Here is a 23,541-nt window from a genome sequence, read left to right as displayed (position 1 = left end):
GTTCTCACAGTATCAGTAAGTCAGGGGGGTGGGAAGATCCAGGCCATTATCTGGGACACTCATAATGAGGGTCTACCTGTTCTGCAGCTTTTTATTATATGATTTTTAAACATCTTTTTTAACCTATCAGTTTAAGATTTGGAACCACTTGACACAGCTTTTCAACGCGACAATGTAGTAATTGTTACAGGTGAAGAAGAATGCATTTGAAATGTAAATAGAGGAAATTAGTCGGACTACCCTGCTCCAGCCACACAAATTTAAGCTGATTAGGGCACCTCTTCTGCCCCTACTTAAAATAGAACTGCAACACAAACAGAACAGTGATACAAACAGGAGGCCATGGAGGTAGTGCTGGTGGCGTGGAGGCAGTGGACCAGGACATGGAGTGCAAAATGGAGGTTGTCCCCACCATAAGAGGAAAGACAATAGTGCAGCAACCACTGAAGTCAAACCACAGCCTAGCAGTGAACAGACCACCCTGGCAGATGAGAGACAGGCTGCGCAACTGCACTAGCAAGCATGGGAGCAGTAAGTGAGTCACTTAGCACTGGCACACAGCAGTCAAAGACTACAAGTTTGTATATGGTTGGCCTGCGCGGTGATGGAGCGAGGTATAGAATGAAATTTTGTTCAAACTCGCAAAGTTAAACTTCCATAAAACCATAACAGTATTAATAAGCATGAGTTGAAAAGTATTAACCAACATAGTTTTAAAAATGCATCTACACAGAAACACGAGGGACTAACTTATGTGCTCTATGTTGCAGTAGCAAGTTCGTTGAAGAATAATAAACTAATCTTGTCTATTGTCTTTGTCAGTATTAAATGCAGCTGTTTAATTAATGGCATGTGCTTATTTATGTGTTTATGTTACGTCTTTTCTGTGGCAAAAGCTCGTGGAGGATCTTTGCGGCCTAAATGAAGAAGGTAGATACAAATGCTGCTATGTGTGCTAAAGCTAGGTAACATAAATTAATGGGTTAATAATTAGCAAAGGGGGTGGGTAACAGAATGGGTTTCAATACTCTAATTAATTAATGTTTTGTGTTTGTTTGAATAATAGTTTCCGAGAGAGAGGCCTAGCTTGTAAAGATGGCGTTTAGAATCCTGTCCAGAGAAGAGCCTTGCACAGAAAGTGGAGACTTTTACCACATCTACAGTTTGGCTGAAAATACAGTTTTAATAAGTTGTGCTAAACGTGCTCTTGGAGAGAAAGATTCAAGGACAGGAAGCGGCAAGATTGCCAAGCCAAGGAAGTCATGAACTGTACTCGTGGAATGTTTCATTTTCGAGGAAGCTAAAAGTCATGACGCTAAAGGACAATAGAGCTTAATAAAAGGCTCGATTTTGGTATGAAAACAGTATTTTGAACTGACATAAGTCAACCAATGAGAACTCTGAATGGCAAAGAAAAGTGTACAATTTAGCAGAGATTAGTTAGTTAGAAAGGTATAAAACCTGGCCCCATGGGCAGGAGGGCGCTTCTTGCTTTCCGATTCCTGAAGGGCGTGACGTGCTGTTGGACTCTTTGGCGCACGTAAGGACAGCAGTCTTTAATGACTATTCTTTTAGGTGAAGAGAGTTTTAGACAGGGAGAATAGAATTTAGGGAATGGAAACTTTATTTTGCTTTAAATCATGCTAATTGATTTGCCTTTAAAATGTCAGTCTAATAAGTCTTTCCCTTAATAAAATGCTGATTTCACTTTGCTAATAAAATAAAGATTCCTATTTTGAAAATGCTCTTTCATTGAATAATAAAGTAAATGAAATTAGATTTTGAAACGACAAGCTGGTCTTGTTTATTCATGTCTAGTTACCATTAGTTGATTCATTTGCCTTAGTGACTTAATTAAATGATAAATGTTTAAAAACCATGGTTAGAAATGATAAACTGCAGATGTGTATAAATATGTAAATAGTTTTGTAAATAGCTCTGATTAATTAGGTCACATGATTCAGTCGCTCAAAATTGTCTCGTTGGTTTATGGGTCTGTGTTAATTAATGATTCATGATTAATGGTGAGTATTATGGTGTTGGGTTGTGTTGGTGAGACAATTTGTCATTAGGAGCGCTGGATCAGTGGTGAAGGGTCCTTCCCAGAAGTAGCGTGGCAGGGAAATTCAACCATCTTAAAATCGGGGCTTAAAAGCAGATCTTCAATGGATGGGGAAACAACCCAGTGATTGCTGAAGTACAATGCCGGCCTTGAAGGTAAGTGCAAATTGAGAGGGGGAAAGAAACAGTAGAGTTACCAAATATAGAGGGAAATTGTAGTAATTAATACCAGGCATTGGTGATCGGAAGCAGGCATCCCAAAGCACAGTGGACTGAACAGGCACATACTGAGCGCTCAGTCAGCCCCACATAATGAGAGCTCCCTTGTTCTGAGTTAGTAGCCTTGGAACCAATGAATAAGGGGAGAGGAACGCAAGAATGGAATATTGGAGAATGTCCCAATAAGAAAATAAGGGAACATTGGTGTGGGGTTTAGGTTTATACTTTATTTATGTTGTGTTGATCAAGGTCTGGGGAAGGACAGGTTTACATTCTATGATGCAATTTGGAATGTGGGGTTTGGAATGTAATGGGAGAGACAGGAATTGATGATCAGCTGTTGGTGTGATCTGCTGGGCCCTTTTGGACCGGTTCTTTCGACCTGTTAATAAATCTACTTCTACAAACTACAACTGAAAAAGAGTCCTTACAGATTTGTCGATGAGCTGGGTATGAACTTGGATGAACTGAAAAATTTCTACGAAAAACGCTTCTGGAAGTTAAAACTACTTAAGGCAATTTTTTAATTGGTCGGGCCCAGGATCACATTACAAGAAGGGCGCTTTGCTTCGGGATCGTGTAATGAAGAGGGTGCTTTATTTCTTTATAGAACTGTATGCCATCAGCGGTGCTTTTACTTTTGTTTCCTCGGTTTAAAAAGAAATACACATATACCAGTAGCTGCTCGAGCCAAGGAGCTCAAGCTGAATGCCGAGGACATCTTGAGAGACTTGTGCGTGTACGGATTTAAGCAGCACGTGTGATTTCCTTACAACCGCACCATTTCTAATATTTGCAGTTTTTGGTTACGCGGGCTCCCTGCCGATTTTGGTTTCAGTGCTCCGTGCACCTTATGTAGCTCTGCCTTTTTTTTTTTTTTTTTGCAGTGTTTCATATAGCGCGAACTAGAACCGAACCGAATCAGTTATCAGAGCGCTTTACATAGCACCAGTTACGTTACACTTTCATTTTTTTTTTTTTTTTTAGGCACGGGGAGATTAAGTGATTTGCCCAGAATCACAGGGGGTTTTTGGCGTCGTTACCGAGACTCGAACCAAGTTCCCCAGGTCCGAGGTCGAGCGCCTTAGCCGTTAGGCCAACCCCTCTCCATAAGTTCTAAGCTAGGAGTGCTGGTTTTGCCTTGAGCTTGGCTTCCCGTGAGCTGGACTATCGACGCAGCGATCAATCGCACGTCAGGATTTTAGCAACGAGTACAAGTTGACAGAGCGTCTGTTCTTGCTTCTTTCAACAGCGCCCCTTCTAGTCAATTCAAGCATTATATTTACGTGTCACCAGCAATTGGCACAGATTATTGTTCTTCTATTCAACTCTAGTTCTATTTAGTATGTGTCAATAGCGATTGGCATGCTCCATCAATTTTCCAACCAACTCAAGTATTCCAGTACGTGTCAACAGCGATTGGCATTCTTTCATTATTTTTTCTCTCTCTGTGCTGTTCAAGCAAGCATAACATTCAAACTTGTTACTACAGAGTTTAGAACGTTATGCTGGTCACATAAACAATTGTTGTGTAGTATGGATCAGTGAAAATGTGTTATTTAAGTTTTATTGTATTACTGTTCTTGCCTTGTTTTTGTTTTGTTTTGTCACTATGGTTGATTTTGTTCAGTCCCAGAGGGATCTTTCCTTTTTCACTGATTTTGTTCAGTTACTGCAAAATGCAAACAGTATCTCAGCTCAGTTCATTTTTATGAGAACTGGGTGAACCACCAATAAAATGGAAGTTATGGTACAGATCCTTTAATGCTTATCTAGGAGCCATTAATGGTTTGGAATTCAAAGCAGATCGAAAAAGAAGATTACTTTATTACTATTTGGGGGTTGAAGGTCAGAATGTGTTTGATCATCTACCAGCATACACTGGTCACAACACTGAGGAACTAGATGAGTATCAACTTGCAGTAAAGCAATGATCTATATATTTTGAGGGTAAGGGAAATATTCTAGACGCAAATGTTTTACTCGTGTTCAGGCTCGCAATTAGTCTATTGATTCATATGTTACTGCTTTAAAAGTATTAGCAGAATATTGAGATTTGTAGGGTTTCACCTTGCAGTTGATCAGATAGTATCTAGGTGCAACTCAAAACAAATTCAACAGAAATTACTGTCTAGGATGAATACAACTCTTGACGAAGCCTTTGACATAGCGAAGAGCATAGAGTGTTCACAATTTGACTCTAAACAATTGGATAATGAAAATCCACATATGGTCCAGGTTTCATCAATAATAATGAAATTTCTGTAAGACACAGTAAAAGTGGCACTGAACCTATTAATAAGGGTAGCAGAAATGCAACTACTGGTGTTGGACATGCATGTAGTGCACGCACATCTTCTAAACTAATTTTTTTTAGGTGTGGGCCTACTACTCACGTGTCAAAGTATGTAAATTGTCCAGCTATCTCACAGAAGTGCTGAAAATCTAACAAATATGTAATTTTGGGGAAGTTTGTAGGGGTAAGATCTGTTTTAGACCAAGGGACGAATGAAGATTGTGAGAGCATGGAGAAAAGAGTAGAGGAATTGGCAATTTCTGTGGATTGTGTAGAAATCAATAACTTACAAAGTGAAAAAAGTGTAATGATCTCCTTATCGCCATTCAAATTGAGGGCATTGTGATTGGCCTTCTTGTTGATTCAGGAGCAAGAGTCACTAATATTTCAGTGGACAAGTACAAAAACCTTTGGCCACAGAAAGTATTACCACCAACAGATGTCTTGACACTGTATTTGAAGGCAGTAGGATAGACTTATGTGGATATTTCTGGGGAGAAATTGTGTTTGAGAATAAAACTATACATGGCAAGATCTCTGTTGTTCATGAAGGCATAAACATATTAGGACTGTGGCATTAAGCTGAGTTTGGGTTTATTATTAAACCTGGACACAAATGTCCAGTTTCATTGATAAATGCTATGTGCGATAAAGTATATTGGAAAGGGAAATTTAAGATGGTTTTAAAAAACGAAATTGGTCAAATTGAGAATTTTGTTCACACCATGAAGATCAAAGAATGTGTTTTACCAGTAAAACATAAATGAATGAATGTTCCTCATAGTATAAACAAAGAGTTGTCACAAATGTTCAAAGACTTGAAGAGTGATGGTATCATTGAGAAGGTGGATGCAAAATTATGGTTATCACCAATTTTTTTAGCAAAGAAGAAAACTGGTGATTTACATGTATGTATAGACTTAAGGTCAGTTAAAGCAATTTGGGCAGAGTATTATCCTTTACCACGTATAGATGACCTAATTACGGCGGTAGGTCAGTCCAAGTGGCTTTCCAAACTAGGGGGCTGATTACGATGGAGGATTTTCAGCATCCTCCGGGCCGGCAGAACCACCAGCGGCCCGGAGGATGCGGAAAATCCTCTGCGGACCCACCTAAGACCCACCGCCACATTAGGATGGCTGGTGGGTCCTGGTTTCAGTCCGCCGCTTTTCCGCCGCGGTTGGCTTACAACCGCGGCGGAAAAGGCCTAATATGGTGGCGGTGTCTCTCAGACACCACCAGACATATTAGGATGGCTGAGAAAACATGCTTTTCCGCGGCGGCTTCTCCGCCGAGGAAAAGCGTGCGGATCTTCACCTCGGGGGCCCGTAGCGGGCCCCCTGGGTGAAGGGGGAGTGGGGGGTGCACATGGGGGGTACCTATGTTACCCCCCTGCATTTGTATGCAGAAATCGGCAGGCACCGCGCGGTGCCTGCCGCTTTCTGCATACAAATGCAATGTATGCATTTGTAACATTGCGGCGGGTGCAGCTTGAAGCCGCACCCGCCGCAATATTACAAATAGAGGATGTGACCGCCAGGGTGGCAGTCACATCCTAATTGGACAGGAGGGAACTCCGCATGCCCATGCGGAGGTTCCCTCCTCCTCGGTGATCGCGGACGGACTAAATCACAATGGGTCCCTATATTTGTGTGCAGTGTACCATCAGGTAGTGCTAAATGTACAGTCTCGCCATTTGACAGCGTTTGTTACACCTGATGGTACTTTTCAATTTTGTCGCATGCCATTTGGACTGGCCTAGGCTGCATCGGTTTTTCAAAAGGTAATGACCAATATATTACAAGGCATACCCAATGTGATTGTGTTTCAAGATGAAATTTTTGTGCACAATGATACAAAAGAACAACATGCTGAGGTTGTAGAACATGTTTTACCATCTTTATTAAATAATGGTGTAACTGTTAAGGTTGATAAGTGTATTTTGCAGTAAATGAAATTGAATATTCAAGCCATGTTCTTTCTAAAGATGGTGTCAAACCCAAACTAAGCATTGTTAAAGGCATTGTTAATGCTCCTCATCCATTTGATAAGGCTCAATTACAATCTTTTATCGGTTTGTGTGAGCTCTATGCAAAATTTTCCGAAAGTCTAGCTGAGTGTTTTAGATGTTTTTTTTTAAAAGCAGCAGAATTTATATGGACATCGACTTGTCAAGAGCATTTTCAATTCATCAAACACAGTATAGTAGCAGCTCCAACGCTTCAACCATATATTGAAGGTAGAAATACGTATGTGACTGTTGATGCTAGTCATTAAGGTATGGGTGCTGTTTTGTCACAAATTGTTCATGGTACAGAGGTGACAGTAGGATTTGCATCTAGAAATTTGAAGGAGGTGCAATTGAGGTACTCAGTAATTGAAAGAGAGATGACATCCTATGTATGGGGCATAGAAAAATGTAGATCTTACATATGGGGTAGGAAAGAACAGACCATAAACCCTTGGTTGCTATTTTGTCAGGTACGAAAATAAAGAAAGCTACAGCCAGGTTAGCTAGATTGCCAACAGTTTAATTTTACGATTAATCACATTGCAGGTGGCAAAAATATTAAGACAGATTTCTTGTCTAGATTACCAGTGGTGAATAATGAGATGGAAATAAGAGAAAACGAGGATATAGAGGAATGCATCATTGCACAAGTGGAGGACAGAGTCATTTGTGAGAACATGGAAGAATGGCTATGTGCTTTAGATAATGATGTTATGTTGAAACAAGTTAAACATTTTGTAACTTCTGGTTGGGCGAAAGAAAAAGCTCCTTATGGCAAAGTGGCAGAGGAACTATCCTTGGAAAATAATTTGTTGGTCTGAAGAGACAAATTGGTGCTTCTGAGTTGCTATCGACAATAAATAATGAAAACAGCTCATTCAGATAACTTAGGCATGACTGCAACTAAACACAGTATAGGCAATTATTTTTGGTGGCCTAGTGTGGATAGAGAGGTGGAGATTTTGGTAAAGGAATGTGTACAATTTTCTTATATTGATAAGCATCTATCTACCACCACACTGTGTCCAAGACCTGTGTTATCTCCTGATAGGGTGTGGTAAAGAGTGGCCATAGATTTGTTAGGTCCATTTCATCTACTGCCAAATAGCATGAGATATTTTTTGGTTTTGATTGATCACCTTTCTAGGTGGGTGGAGGTAAGAGGAGTATCAGTACCCAATACCAAGGTAGTCATTTGTTTGTTACAAGATGTGTTCAGCAGATAAGGAGTGCCTGAAGAGTTACCATATGACAATGGGGTAAAGAAAGTGGGTGTGAAGCATCTATGCATTCCGTTGTATCATCCACAGGGCAATGGAAAAATTGAGAAATTCAAAAGGGAGGGAGGCCTAGGTATGAGCTACATCTGCCAGTGACAGGGTAGGCATCCTTTTAAACTCTGGAAGGGACGCGGCATAGCCCCCAGACCATACCGCTCAAGGAAGAAAAGCACCTCCCATACCCTAGCCACTGTCTAAGAGCAATCAACATCTCACCACAGGGGAGACATCAGCAGTAATTTGACCTTGGCAGGAAGGCCCCTTTTGCTTAGGCAGGACATTGACAACTTTCTAAAAGTGTAAATTCCAAAATATGACTATGAAGTTAGATTTTAAATTAATATTAAAATGAGTCCATAATTTTTTGGAGGCTAGCAAATTGAAACTAGGCACTACAAGTTGTTATAGTGCAGTACAGTTTTTTCCTACGGGCGATTCGGCCATGCCACAGTGAAAACCTAATTTGGAGTTTTTTGTCACTGCCAGCACGTGTAAAACACTAAATATACATGCCTTACCTTTGGAATACTATGCAACCTGCCCTATTGTTTTGCCAGGTCGAAATGGCAGTTTAAAACTGCACAGTGTGGGATCCGTTATTACTAGGTAGCGATCTAAAATGTCCTCCTGTCCCAAGGCAACAGGAATGGCATTTATTTATTTATTTATGTATTCAAAGTTTTATATAGCGCGAACAAGATCTTGACAGATATCAGAGCGCTTCACAGGGGGGGGTGGGCAACAGGAGGGTGAGTAGACATAATAATTGGGTACAGTAAAGTAAACGGTAGCATAATAGGATAACAGTCATGTGCTAATAAGATACAGGTAAACACTCAGATAGACAGTAAAATAAGGCGGTGCAGAGTCTTTGATCTAACTACAATAGAGATCATGAAATAACAGAGACACTCAAATAGACAATAATATAAGACGGTGCTGAGTCTGAGCTAGCTGCAATACAGATCAAGAGATAACAATAAACATTCAAATAGACAATAAAATAAGGCGGTGCAGAGACTCTGATCCAGCTACCATAGAGATCAATAGATACCAATAAACACTCAAAACAGACAATACTATAGGACGGTGCAGAGTCTTTGATCCAACTGCAAACGAGGTCAGGAGGTCATGAATAAAAAGTTATTGGACCATTAGGTATCCAACGTTACAAAATCGGTGCGAAGTCTCTGAGCAGCAACAGTAAGGATCAGGTGAACTTGGCCATAAGGATGGCTTTCACTTCCTTCTTGAAGAGTGCAGTGGAGGAGATAATCCTCGTTTCAGGAGGGAGTGCATTCCAGATCCTGGGTGCCATTCCTGAGAAGGAGCGTTTGTAAGTTTTTTCCTTACGGAATCTGCGAGGTTTCAGGAGCAGACTTTTTGTACTTCTATTGGATCTCGAGCCTCCTGATATAGTCAACTTTTGAGTGAGGTAGTTGGGAGTCTTGTGGTGTATGGCTGAGTGTGTCATAACAGCAATTTTTAGTTGTATTCTGGCTTCGAAGGGAAGCCATTTCAGGGATTTCAAGTCAGGGGTTATATGAGAGTGTTTCCTTGAGCCCGAAATGAGTCTCGCGGCAGCATTCAAGGAGGCTCTTATTTATTTATTTTGGAATTTTATAAAGCGCTTAGTTACGCTCTCCGGCGTGTCCCTGCGCTGGGGTGCTGTTGTTGCTTGAGGGAGACCACTGAGGGCCACAATTCCATAGTCTATGCGGGGGATGACTAGGGCTTGTACAGTAGTTAGGAAATCTTTGGCTGGGAGGAAGGGTTTGAGTTTCCTCAGAGTGTTGATTTGGAAGTTAGCTCCTTTCGTTGCTTTGCTAATGTGCTGTTGCATATTGAGATTTGCTTCAAGTGTGATACCTAAGGATTTCGCAGAGTCCACGATGGTGGGTCGGACATTGAATGCTGTTAGGTGATTGAGCCATATTTGGGTGGTGGTAATTTTCGCAGGGGGTGATATCAGGAGGAACTCAGTTTTCAACGCATTTAGTTTGAGGTGATTGTCAGCCAACCAAGATTGGGTGTTCCTAAGTGTGCAGTTCAGAAGTTTGATATCTTCCGGGGATTGTACCTTTAGGTAAAGTTGAGTGTCATCGGCATACATATGGAAGTGTACATTGGATGCTTGGAGCAGGGTAGCGAGTGGTTCCATGATGAGGTTGAACAGCGTGGGTGAGAGGGAAGATCCTTGTGGGACGCCTAAATCTACTGGCACTGGAGAGGACAGCACGTTGTTGATCTTGAACTTCTGGGATCGGTTGTGTAGGAAGGAAGTGAACCATTTGAGCACAGTCCCGGATAGGCCCATTCTGGTATTTAGGAGCTCTAATAGGTTCTCATGTTTGACCGTGTCGAATGCTGAGGAGAGGTCCAGGAGGATGAGGAGGCAGGAGTCGTTGCGATCCAGGATTTGGAGGGCGTCATCAATTATGTGTGTCATGGCCGTTTCCGTGCTGTGTTTCGCTCGGAAGCCTGTTTGATGAGGGTCGAGGAGTTCGAACTGGTCAATGTGTTTTGTTAGTTGGAGTTGCACACATTTTTCCAACAGCTTGGCCAGAGTGGGGATATTGGTGATAGGGCGGTAGTTGTTTAAGTCAGCCGGGTCAGCTGTAGGTTTCTTGAGTATGGGCGTGACTTGCCCCACTTTGAGGGAGTCTGGGATGAGACCTTGCTGAAGGGAGCTGTTAATGATTTTAGTCCAGAGTGGGAGAAGAACGGGGATGAAGTCTCTAACAGCATTGGCAGGTAGTGGGTCTGTGAGGTGATTAGAAGGCTTCAAGGTGCCGAGCAGTTTGTGTATTGCTTCTTCAGAGTAGGTGTCGAAAGACGACCAGGAAGCGTTATTTTTAGGTTGGGTGTCGGGCCTTTTGATGATGCTCGGGTATCGACTTACATCATTAAGGAGGTCACTCCTTATGTTGTCGGTCTTTAGCTTAAAGAAAGCAGAAAAGTCTTCACAGTGTGGGATCTCGCTTGTTGTGCTGTTAGATTGTAAGGGTTGCGTCTCGGTTTGAGTTTTGACTAGTTCGAACAGCTTTCTTGGTATGTTTTTTGCTTGGTCCAGCTGAAGGCTGAAGAAATCAGATTTCGCGCGCTTTATTTTCCTAAAGTAGGCATTTCTCTTGCTCTTAAGTATTTTGCGATGCCGTGATGAGGGGACAGATCTCCATGTGCGTTTTGCCATTCGCATAGCACGCCTGTCTTCATTGAGTCTGCCATCATACCAAGGGTTCGAGATCCCACTGATGTACTAGTAACCAGTAGCATCGTCATCGGGTCTACCCTCACACCAGGAGTGGGACTTCAAGACAAAGAGACAGTGTGGGATCCGTAATAACTAGGTGAATCCATGAGGGATGTTCTCTCTTTAACCACATCGATGCTCAGCATATTCCCCTCCTGTGCTGATATTTGTTGATTCCCATTGTTTCATGACGAGCTGGGCTCGTCATGAGCGTGCGAGGAGGCTACCTCATGACGAGCCCAGCTCGTCATGAGTGTGGAAGGGGTTAAACAATTAAAGACCCGAGTATATTGTTTTTATTTTTCATAGCCTCAAAAGCCACCTGGTCAGTGTTTTCTTGTAGTTCATAAGGAAAAACCGTATGGGCGCAAGTAGGCTAAAACATGTTGACTTGATATGTATGTTGATGTGAGGAACACCTTATATTTCCCTAGACACATCTTTTCTCTTTTTTAACCTTACACCTGCCATGTTTTAATAAATTCCTGTTGCCTTGGGATGGGAGGAAATATTAGATCACTACCTAGCTATAATGGATCGCATGTTGTCTCTTTGTCTTGCGAGACCCCCTCCTGGTGGAGGATAGACCCGATAATTATGTTACTAGTACGTCAGTTTAGGATAACATCCCAATGATCGAAAGTAGCTGTTAAGGGTCAAAAACATGGTTTCAAAGAGACCCCTGTGCGATACTACCGGGTCCCAGTCCTTTTGATACACAATCTTTTACAGGGCTATAATAATGGGTGGAACAATTAGTGCTGCAGCCCACTAGCAGCATTTATTTTACAGGTGTCTGTATGTGTGGTACTATATATGAGGGACTCACAAGTAAATGAAATGCACCAATTAGGGGTAGGCCAATTCTAACATGTTTAGGGAGGAAAGTACAAGTAGGTTCCACTGATTATAAGGAGTAAAGTGTGCAGGGTCCTAAGTACAGCGGAAATGAGTTCTGCAAAATGTGGCAAAAATCTGGTGGAATACCATGCAAAAGATGGGCATTTCTAACAGGCAGCAAGTGATGTCAAAAGAGGAAAGTACTCCAGATGAGCAGTATGAATTAGAGATTCCCCTCACAGTACAATGCAATGTCACTGTTAACCGGGCCACAATGTGGTACAATATACATGATGAGCTCTTATTAACAATTGTAACGTGAGAAGGAACTAGGATTGGGCTTGTGGTATAGACTTTTGCAACTACATGAGACCATGTGTGTAAATGAAGAGCAATTGTACATCTTATTGCATGCACTTTTAGATCTAGGTCTCACTAGAGGCAGCCTTAGCTGTTTGTTGACAACAGGCCAATTATATCCAACATAGACTAAGAGTGGGCTTTGGGTCCACCTCTTTCTCGCGATTCAATGGCTTTCCATTCTATCTCAGTTCCCTGATGCAATGCTTTTCATCCCTATTCTTGTGTTTGTCATGCCCAAGGAGCTTTTCTGAAGTATACAAAAAGGGGATGGATGGAATGCTTGAAGTAATCTCAGCCACTGGTAATTACTCGGGCCGCATCACAGTCCATCACTTTTTTGCCAACTCAGATTAGAATCAGCCATTTGCAAATCAGCCTTGGTTTTGCTCCAATAGGACTAGTTCAGCCCCAAACACCGAACCAGAACACAAGCAACGAAGAGCGGTTTCGCTCTAGTTGGGTCTTTTTAGTCAGGTGGAGCCTGGTTCCAGTGGCACAGTGGTCAATGTGTTTTAACTGGGTGGGTTGTATCCTTCTACTGATGATATCAGGACCTTGCATTGCAGTACATGAGAGATTCATTTCTTACCCTCTTTGTATTTCCTTATTCTCCCTGCTCCCTCTTCTGTCCCATCCCACTCTCTTGATTGAAAAATGAACCCCCAGTGCGACTGCTTATTACACCTCTCTATCCATATAGCGCTCGTCACTGTATCAGCGGGCAGTCATCTTCGAATGGCTTTCAAACCATTTCAATATAATCAGCAGCGTGCATGCATGCCTACCCATACATAGAGACCATCATAAAATGCTTTTTCTTATGCTTTAAGGAAAATCATTCCAAGATTCCATCTAGGCATTTTTTTTTTAAGCTTTAACAAAAACGATTCCAGGTGGCACGCTCATACGTCCAGTCCACATACATTTCAGGAAAAATACACTGGCAAAGCCAAGGGGTCTGCGTCCCGGTATCACAAGTGAGACCTATTGTCTTTGCCCATGCTTGTTAACTGTCAGGAGTCATATAACCTCCCTAAATGTAGACATAGTAATCACTTTCAAGGATTTCCTTACATTTAATGTGTACACAAATAAAAATAGGTGACAGACCACTTTTCTTTACAAATAAATAGCATGTTCACAAAACGCTGCTGAATTATGCTGTGATCCATTCTCTGCCAGATTAGCAGAACATGAAACATGTTTCCATGCTGAGCACACCCTTACCTTGTGACAGGGCCTGAGAGGAGCTGTTTGCCTCTTGTACAGGAAGCGCTATCTTCAGCTGTGCAACACCTCTGGAGCCCCCTTCGCGGAGAGGCAATACCCCCTGTTTGGCAGAGAGCATCATCTAAAACAGAGAGAGTCAAGTTACTCAGTAAGTCTGAAAGAGCACCAGCATGACAGCAGCGTTGTGATTGGTCTGAGCGCCGTGGTTCAGCGCTCAGACAGGGACTGAGCCTGTGCATGTTCTTCACCCAGGCTGTGCAATACAGCCGGGTCCGGGTGGAGAACAAGCTAAGTGCACATGACTGTTTGATCGGCCCAAGATGGCCGGCCAAACCGACATACGCACTTAGGAGAGTGCCCACCACTCCTCCTGCTCTGGACAGTCCTGCCCTGCGCCTAGAACTGAGCCAGTACAGAAATAAAATTATATTAACAATATGTTATTATCATTTTATTTTTCCTTTGCAAACTGCTCACAGCACAGTGAGCAACGCTCCTCTGCCTCAGCGGAGGAGCCGCTGCTGGTTTGACTGGAGCTAATCAGTTGAGTGCAGCTCATCAGAGCATAAAGTGTAGCCATTCTGCCAATACAAAATTATTTTCTCACCCCGTTCATATTTTGCACCTGGTTACCACCACCTGCCTCCAATTGATGGGACAGGGTGTGTACAACATCCATGTTATTCCACTATTCATGAATAAATAAAACATTGAATTAGAAATTTGGTAATACTGATCCGCAAATAAAACGCTTTGCTTGAAGGCTTCACCCCTCTAACTACCAAAGCTAAATTGCTTCGTTTTACACTTGGTGACAACCTTTGCTGTAAGAAAAATATAGCCAAGAAGAAGACAATAATATACAAGCTCTACCTCAAGAACAAAGTGAAACTTTTCAAAAACAACCAAGCAAGCCCTGGTCTCAACCACTAGGATAGAGGCATCGCTTTGCTCAAGAGCATGCCCCCCACCAGCACACAAGCACGCACGAAGGGCAATATTCAGGCTCTCTTTTCAATGGGCTTGAAGAAGTTCAGTCATATCACTACTACACTAAAGGAATTACAATGGTCCCCCCTCCAGACTTGCATCATCTTTAAGACCTGCTGCATTACATGCAAGGCCATCAGCAACACCTACCATGCACACCTGGCAGAGAAGCCAACCCCTCACATTGAACAGGATCAAACCAGGAGCCAGGAGACCGCTGGAATGAAACCAAAGCTTTGCAAATAGGAAAAGATCAAGAGACAGGTCTTCATTTACATAGAACAACATCCCCACAGACATTAGAACTCCTTCAACTCTCCTAAAATTCAGAAGCAAACCGAAGGCTCACCTCTTCAAGGAGCATTTCCAACTTATACACTAAGCACGTACTTGCAGCCTGCTTCTTTGTAAAACATCTGTTGGTTCTCTAGCTAGGTTTACATGTACACAAGTACAAGGAATGTCAAGTTCACTGCAAAAGGACCACACAACATATGAGGAACACACTCATCACAACTAGCTCTTCTCACATACAACAGCCACACAATCTCCAAACAAACATACAGGTCTGTCTGTAATCGCTTCAACTCGATGCGATGATTGCACACAAGTAGCATGCTATTCAACGCTAAAACATAACGTATCATAAAATATAAAATAACATAAACAGATTGATGCTCTTTTGACTCCCCTGCTTCATGTGTTTGGCCCAAAGTTTGATGGATTAGTGGAAGGTACCTCTGGAGGGAGCCACAGGCATCCCTGGCAAAGGATGCGCAAGAGCCTGCTTGAGTGTGGGGGCTGCTGCAGCTACACATCCTCAACAATCTCTGCACTTTCTTTCTGTATGCAAAGACTACCGGAGCATGCCTTGTAGAAAGATGTTCATTGGGGGGTAAGCAGCTATTGCACCTGAACTCCATCCCTGGAGCTTTAGAAGGGAAGGGACCAGTGTTGTGCTGTTGTATTATTCCAGGAGGAACACACTGGTTCTGCTTTCCAAATATTGGATTAAGCCCTTAGGGTTACACAGAGAAAGAGGGGTGGGCCAAATACCAGGGGTACCTAAAAGGCATGCTGGAGCAGGTTTCAGATGTAGCACTAGAAAATCAACCTCTTCACAAGGTAAACTGAGGAATCTTGAGGTCTCGCAAGACATGGATCAGAATCAAAAATCGCATAACGAGAATGAGCATTGAGGTGGTAAAGAGAATAGTGAACAATATGTTAAGGCAACATTTACAGGGCATCGCTCACCGCAACATCATGACATTTCCCCAACATGTAATATCAGTATGTATCACACAACAAGCACATTACCTCACTCGCGTGAACCTTTTGATGCCTCAAAAAGTACATTCTCCCTTTGAAGCTCTTCCCACATGGGACACATCTGTATGGCCGTTCAGCTCGATGCAGTTGGTAATGTGTCCTAAACTCATGCCTTCGTATGAAACTCATGTCACATTTTGGACAGTTATATGGCTTCTCTCCGGTGTGACTTCTTTTCTGATGGAGGACAAGGGACTCGTTGAGTTTGAAGCTCTTCCCACACTCGTCACACTGGAAAAGCTTCTTACTGTCCGAAGTCTTGTCATGATCAGTCAGATTCAGAGACTCAGAGGAACTCAGGTTCACGTCAACACTCAGAGAGGTGGTCTGCAGCACATGACACCTCTGGTGTTCTAGAAGACCATAGCTGTGGTGGAAGCCTTGGCCACACTCAGCACATCTGTGTGTCCTTTCTCCAGTATGACACATCTGGTGTTCAGTCCATTCTGAGCGCCACTGGAATCTCTCCCCACATTCCTCACAGAGGAATGGCATCTCGCTCATGTGGATCCTTTCGTGCATCAACAAATGCGACTTCCAAAAGAAGCTCTTTTCACACCAGTGGCAGACGAATGGCGAAGCTCCTGCATGGTTTTCTTGCTGCTCTGGAAAATGAATCTCATTGTAGGTGTTTCTCCAATGTTCAGCTGCCGCATGAGGTCCCTCTCCTGACTTGTGCTGCATTGGGAAGGCTGCTTGGCGACTGAGACCTCTTTCGCATTCACCTGCAAACAACGCTTTGCGCTCCTGCGTCCATTGTGGATTTTGCCAACTATCTTGGTTTTGTCCGCTCACAACATGAGTTGGTGCCCCATCCATGGATTTTCCAGAAAAAGCATGGGGCTGAAACTGAACTGGGCACTCTTCTGGATTTTGGCTGTGAGTACCTCCAACCATTAACACTTCACCTGCTGGAGATGAAGCAAAGACAGATAAATGTATCCTGCTGATCTACCTATCACAGATTTTTTTTATTATAGACTCAACTGGAAATGCAGTTTGTCTCCCAAAGCGGCGATTTATCTTGACAAGACAGTGTTGCTGACTATTTTAATTTTGCGTTATATGCTATGTACAAGGATCTAGACTGCTAGTACTAAAAGAAGATCTGTAACCATATTTCTCTACTCTGTAAGAGGGTAAAACACACGCTTGTTACAATATTCTACACTGAAAAAAGTTACCTTGCAGAAACTTAAATAACACTGTGAGTGGTCGACATCATTAGGAAAAAAAAACATTTTAGTTGGACTTCGTGGCATTAAAAATGCGTAGCATCCTACCTGCTGGAAGCCATCCAGGCCTAAGTAATGAAACTGGACAAAACGACTGGACACAACATACCAAGAAGGGGAATGTGGACATAAGGCTCCTGACTCTACACAAGAGAACCATATTAAAGATCTTCTGAATAAAATGTGTTTTCCATCTTGGGATCTTTCTCAAGAGCCGATAATCCCTTCAAAAATAATTCTCTCTGTTCGAAGAGCCACAATAGGTAGCGTCCATTCACAAACCTCCCTTTCATTTGAAAAGTCACAGAAAAATGTGCATCAACCCAACTGAGCAGATCAAAAAGAATCCTCACTTGTGTACAAAAGTTGGGTTTCCGCCCAGGATGCAGCATTAAAACAGCAGCTCTACAGAAACTGACAATGTGCAGCTTAGTCTTAGGATCAGAATTCTTCCTCAGTCAAGGAGTTTGGAATTTGCATTTTATTTTTTAAATGATGGCAAACTGTTCCAGGGAAAAACAACATGTACTAAGTATTATTTTTCATTGGAAGACACATACTGGGAATCTTTCCCGCCATGTGCAATTGAATAGATCTGGGGCCATATGTATGACAGTACCCATTTGCGAATCTCAAATAGCGATTTTTTAGAAATCGCTATTTGAGATTTGCAAATTGGTATGTATGTAGAAAATCGCATTTTTTTGCGATTTCTTAAAATTCCTTAATTGCGATTAGCAAATTGCGAATCGCAATTAAGGAATACTTTCCCATTCATTCCTATGGGCCAGGAGGCCTATAGGAATGAATGGGAAGTTATTCTCAATTTGCGATTCGCAATTTGAGAATCGCAAATTGAGAATAATTTCAAGGGTGCAGGGGTGTCCAAAGAACACCCTGATGCACCCCTGAAATTAGCATGGGTGCACATGTGGTGCACATACATGCCCTAAGGGCATGTATGTGCTTCACAGTGCACTTTGAAAAATGCAAAAAAGTGAATTTTTAAGGTATTCGCAAATTACCAACAACTTGAAGTTGGTGGTAATTTGCGATTCCTTAAGGCCAATTTGCATTTTTATAATGCTTCTTACATTGCATTTAAGGAATCGCTCAATTTGCGATTCCTTAAATGCAATCGCAAAATAAGGAATCACAAATTTTGTGATTCCTTATTTTGCATGCAGATGTGCTTAATACATACCATTTGCCAAATTGCATTCGCAAACGCCGAAATTCTGCGAATTTCGGCGTTTGTGAATGCAATTTGGCTTGATACATATGGCCCCTGGTCTTTTTGTGATTCTACTACACATCTGTGGGGCACCTTAGACCCTAATTTATACTACTAATTTACAAAGACAGACTAATCTCAGTCATTTCCGGTGGTACTGATATTTGTGGTACGACACCTTCCGAATCAACACAACTCAAAACAAAGTTCTGCAATCGCTGGCGGGAATTTTAAGATGTACCCCTGCAACTGCTTATGCGCGAGATGAGAGCGGAACCTCACTTCACCAGGATCACTTTTGTAAGATATTTGACTTTGGAAACAATACTCAAACACAGGAAGATTCGTAACAGGGTGGCAATACAAGTAGTAAATGCCTATCTATTTATGTGAACAGGTCAAACCTTTTTGTGCATAATGTTGTGGTTCTAATACACAAATGTAGATGAATTTGAGGCCATTACAGCTTCTTAAGGCCAGACGCGAATACTGGACCGTGAACAAGAAGCTGGATTTATTGTGTGGCCTGCTGAGTTCTAAAACTCACTGTGGTTGATGCCTGCACATTTCATACCTATTACAATTGTACTTGTTATTTGTTCCTTTAGGTAAAAGGATGTTTAATAAATACGTTTTAATTGGTTGAATAGAGTCCAGAATTCTGTTACACGTGCACCCTTCAGCAAATGTTGTTGAGATTTAGCTGCTAGAACTAGTTGTCTGGTTGTCATTCCTTCTAAGGGGTACTCCTGGGCTAGGTCATGTTCTGTTTTCCCAGTGTGGTCCATCTACCAATCTATCCTGTTGTCACAAACCCAACTACTCCTCTATTTCAGGGGGCTTATCATTATCAAGCTTCCCTGTTCTTGAAGCTGAGAGCACTTACACTGATATACGAGGTCACAAACGCTATTTATCTCACTTCTTTCAGGCCATTATATCTCAAGGGGTGGGTTTTTGCTGCTGTAAAAGGTACTCAAAACCAGTACAAAGCCTGGGCTACACATTATTTACCAGGGTTGATCTGTCTTGCTTGTAGTGTTATGTTCTTCACATTGCTTGTTCAGTGCAGATCTACCTTCTGGTGGGTGGTTACTTGTGGTGCAGATTGGGAGCACATATGATTACAGGTACAGACATCTGAAAACTCACTTGGTCTGAACAATAATAGACCAGCAGAATCTGGAGCAGGAGAAAGCTGACCCAGAGAATGGGGGAGCAGGAATGATTTTCGCAGGCAGAAGAGTTACTCAGAGGGTCAAATGTTGACACAAATTGTCTATGGTCCAACTTCTCAATCCCAAACCTCAGAGAATGAACCTTAATCAACACTAAGCATTTTTAAGCATCCTTCCATAGTGCATAATAAATAACCTAAATGTATGTGAGTGATTAATTACCCATTGAGTTTGTATTCTTTGAACAGGCGTCCATCTCACTGAGGTAAGCCTCGCTTTGGCATCGCTCCATATTCAAGGGGAAGATCCTGGAATCTTCATTCAATTTTAGCAGCATCTGAAGCCAAACAGAATCAGTCAGAAATCCAAGCAAATTTAGGAGACAAGTACCATACACAGAGAATGTGATCCGTTGCGCTCAGGCCACCCTAAAACTATGACCTATTCAAAAGCATTAAAACTTAATTAGGAAGCCCTTCTACTTCATAAGATCTGATTACTAAATTGACTACGCCATATCTCAAACATTATTACTGGAACTTTGCCCATGCTCTGGACTGGAAGCAGCCTGGAGGGAAGCAAAGATGACAGATGTTGTTGTCATCAATGGCATGCTACAAGCGACCTAAGAACACGGGATGGAGTAGGCCTCAATCTGCAGCATATATTTAAAACAGCTGAGGTATTGATGTGCATTAGGTGAACTGAGCATCACAGACCTTAAGTGGTCTAGAAAGAAATCTTACCGGATATTCCTAACAAAAAAAAATGATATTCAAATATGCCACATAACACAGTACCTCACACTAGAGATAGCCAAGTACAAAGTCGTAAAGAATCAAAATAATTTTTGCTATTAATGTAACCTATTTAAGAACAAACTGTTCAACACCATCATCAGCCAAACGGAACAACCAAAGGTGATACAACATATAGCACGGCCGACAATCCTTCTGCCTACACTCCTAGCATCCTCGGACTGCATGCTATCTCAAAAAGCAGATTGTTTGTGCTGCTTCCTTTCAATCAAATGATCCTCTCCTTAACCTCTATCCTCTACAAGCCTCATGGTCTCTAGGAGTAGCCTCACTCCCCACATAATTTCTTGAAACCGGCCATACCGCTCCTCACAAACCACAAGCTCTCCTTATGTGTAACCATTCGATGCAATCTAACAACACCGTACTTCCTCTATCTTATCCACTCACCCCACCTTCCATCGCAATGAGATCACACAATGAGCTCCATCTAGCTCCTATCTACTTAATCTACCACAAACTGGAGGAAATATGTGGAACAGTTTCCTAAGAACACAAAATTAATTACAATAACCAACCATGAATGGCAAATAACAGCAACTAGAATAACCACTAGCCTTGGATTCTGGAATAGCGTGCTACCCAGCAGAAAGTGCTTAAACTCCTCATCAGGGATAGTACGCGCTATACAAATGCAATTACAATTCAATAGAACAAAAGGTTAAACCTACTCTCATGGAGGGACTTCGCTTAGCTGAGAATTACACAGCCCATCTAAAAAAAGTGAGAAGTGCCTGTAGATATGACTATGGTAACTTTACTAGGTTATTCCCTACCTTCCCTACTGTGCGTCTGAGATCAAGAGTGTGAGGCCTCTTTACTTGGGGTCCGGTGTCAATCAGAATTTACTGGGCCTTATCATGAGTGGGCAACAGAGTTTACCACTGATATCCCAGTGGCACAGTACCACTGCACTCCAATTGAATTAACTTATTGTAACAAAATGCCTCTTTTTGCATGATCACCCTCAAAGTTTGGACTGATGCTGCTGGTTTTCCGACTCCGAAAGTGCACTGAAGCCTGCTAACCAAACTTCAGTGAAGCGTTTTAAACCTTTACAAAGTATATTTTGTATTGCTACCTCCAATTTGCTTAAGTTAAGTTACTTATAAGTCCCTAGTTATGGTACCAAGGGCACCCAGGGCCTGTAAGTTCAAAGGTGCACCCAGGGCTGCAGCACTGATTGTGCCACCCACAGTGTGACAACGTTCAACATGGCTCCCAGCCTGCCACTCTAGCCTGGAAGAGCAGTTTTAAAATGCTAAATCTACTTTGCTATTTAAACCATTGGCAAAGCCACACCTTCCTTAATACTATATGTAAGTCTCCCCTAAGGAAAGCCTATTCATCCCTAAGGCAGGGATCTGTATACTACTAAGTAGAGCATGAACTTAACTGTTTCCTAATGGTAAAAACCCCAAACTGTCCTTATTAATGTAGAAAGGTTACTAGCCTCTTCGGCCAGCACAGAATTGTAGGGTGACATCTCAGCCTTGATAATTTTTGAATGGCACTACTAAAATGGGTATAACATTAATTGTGGCATTAAACCTGATGCTGAATTTAATGTCACTTTTAAGGAAAAGTAACATTTAGAAAGTTGCCATTCTGCAGCCCAGTTTTCTGGTGGCCATTCACAGATACTGGTCACCAGCCAGCCTACTGCCCCCTGAGAGCAGTGTAAACGACTCCAAAGTAAGGAACAGCAGGGTCTGACAACTGGGAGGTGCTACCTCCCCCTCCGAAGAAGCCACACAGGATGCTGGCCAAAAAGCGAGCTTCAAAGAAGAAGTCACCTTTAATGGGCAGATGGAAACCACATTCGAGAGGGGCAGCCCCTTTGTTCAGGTAGATGGGCTCACTGTGGAAACCGATAGAATAACCAGTTGCCAAAACCCGTTTACCACGGGCATGTAGCCTACAGGTAGGCACAAGTCTATGGTGAGCTACCAAGCTCTTGACATCTTGAGAGTAGGCTAAATAGTGCACTCTATAATAGCTAAGATGCCTAGCCTGACTGATTTCTGGGCATAAATGTGGCACCCTGAACCGCGAATCACATCTGTACTGGCGAGAGGACAGAAGAAGGGCTGCCCTGCTGAACACTGACCTGGCAAGAGAGGCAGCACCAACTGCTGGACTGCACGTGCTGCGCCTTGTGCTACCAAAGAGGAATGCGCCTGTGTCATAGAAAAGATACTCCTGAGCCCTAGACAGAAAAGTTGAACTGTAAGAGTCAGTCAACTGACTCCCTGTTCTAGCACCAGGGCCATAAAACTGAAGTAGCTGATTTCATCGAATTACCAATAACCACTGTCATGCAGCTAAGAAGACCACTCTTCGGTACTCAAAAGTTGTTCCAGAGTCTGCCAGACTCAGGAGTGCCATCAGAGTGAAGATTTGTTGCAAAAGATGGACATTAGCCCTTACCAAAGGAAACCAATGGACCAGCTGTGACAGGGGACAAGTAGCCAAGTGTAACTGGACTTCTGCTGGACAAAGGAGGACTTCGAAGGACATCGGCTGCTGTGTCCCAAGTCACCCAACTTCAACTGTGGACTGAGGAATAATCACATGAAGAGCCACGTTGAGTTCACAGCACCCAGGCCATCTTTCAGCATCCTGTATCCTCAGCATTAGGATGACTCCATTGAAGTCTATGACCGTCCTTTGATGGAGTGTAGAACTGGACTTGAGACTGCTTTAGTGACCAGGTCACTCCTTATTAGCCCCTCTGACCTTCCCCCTGTTGTAACTGGTCGCCCAATCCGAGCCAGAGTAGTCAAACACAACTCTTTAAAACTTTTCAAAAGTTTCAAAACTTTATGGTTACTAATGCTTGTTTGCACTTTAGACTAAAAGGCTGAGATTTACATCCATTTTGGTGTCTACAACTAAAAAAAATGTGATCTATTTTTATAAATTGGTGTTGTGTGAATTTCTTATTCAGTTATTTGGTGCGACTTAATGCTTTACACTAGTTCCTTTGTTTAATTAAGCTTCGCTGCTCGAAGCCACAGCATCCTAGGCTTGAGCTAAATGTTTATCAAACGAGCCTAACTGGACCCAAGATGGTTTCATGAGAGCATTACACAGTGAGATCACACAACCACACCGTATGATGCATCACAATCCTCACATCAATTACTCGTTCTTACAACTTGACTCTTTCAGGTCAGTTTAGTGGAGCAGTCAATACCT

At 42.4% G+C, this 23,541-nt stretch overlaps 1 protein-coding gene across 4 annotated transcripts in view; it reads right to left on the bottom strand.

The window, feature by feature from the left end:
* Positions 1–23,541, bottom strand: part of LOC144773579 (uncharacterized) — a 319,451-nt gene that overhangs the window by 59,611 nt on the left and 236,299 nt on the right. For all 4 annotated transcript variants that reach the window (XM_078658700.1, XM_078658702.1, XM_078658703.1 and 1 more), the window contains exons 10-12: positions 19,745–19,859; positions 15,864–16,786; positions 13,551–13,674 (exon numbers count right to left, since the gene is read on the bottom strand). In XM_078658700.1, coding sequence (XP_078514826.1) covers positions 13,551–13,674; positions 15,864–16,786; positions 19,745–19,859 — 1,162 coding nt within the window. The remainder of the gene's footprint in view (positions 1–13,550; positions 13,675–15,863; positions 16,787–19,744; positions 19,860–23,541) is intronic.

Source organism: Lissotriton helveticus, chromosome 8 (genome assembly GCF_964261635.1).
Source record: "Lissotriton helveticus chromosome 8, aLisHel1.1, whole genome shotgun sequence".
NCBI classification, from domain to species: domain Eukaryota; kingdom Metazoa; phylum Chordata; class Amphibia; order Caudata; family Salamandridae; genus Lissotriton; species Lissotriton helveticus.
This window is presented reverse-complemented; position numbering and strand designations above follow the sequence as displayed.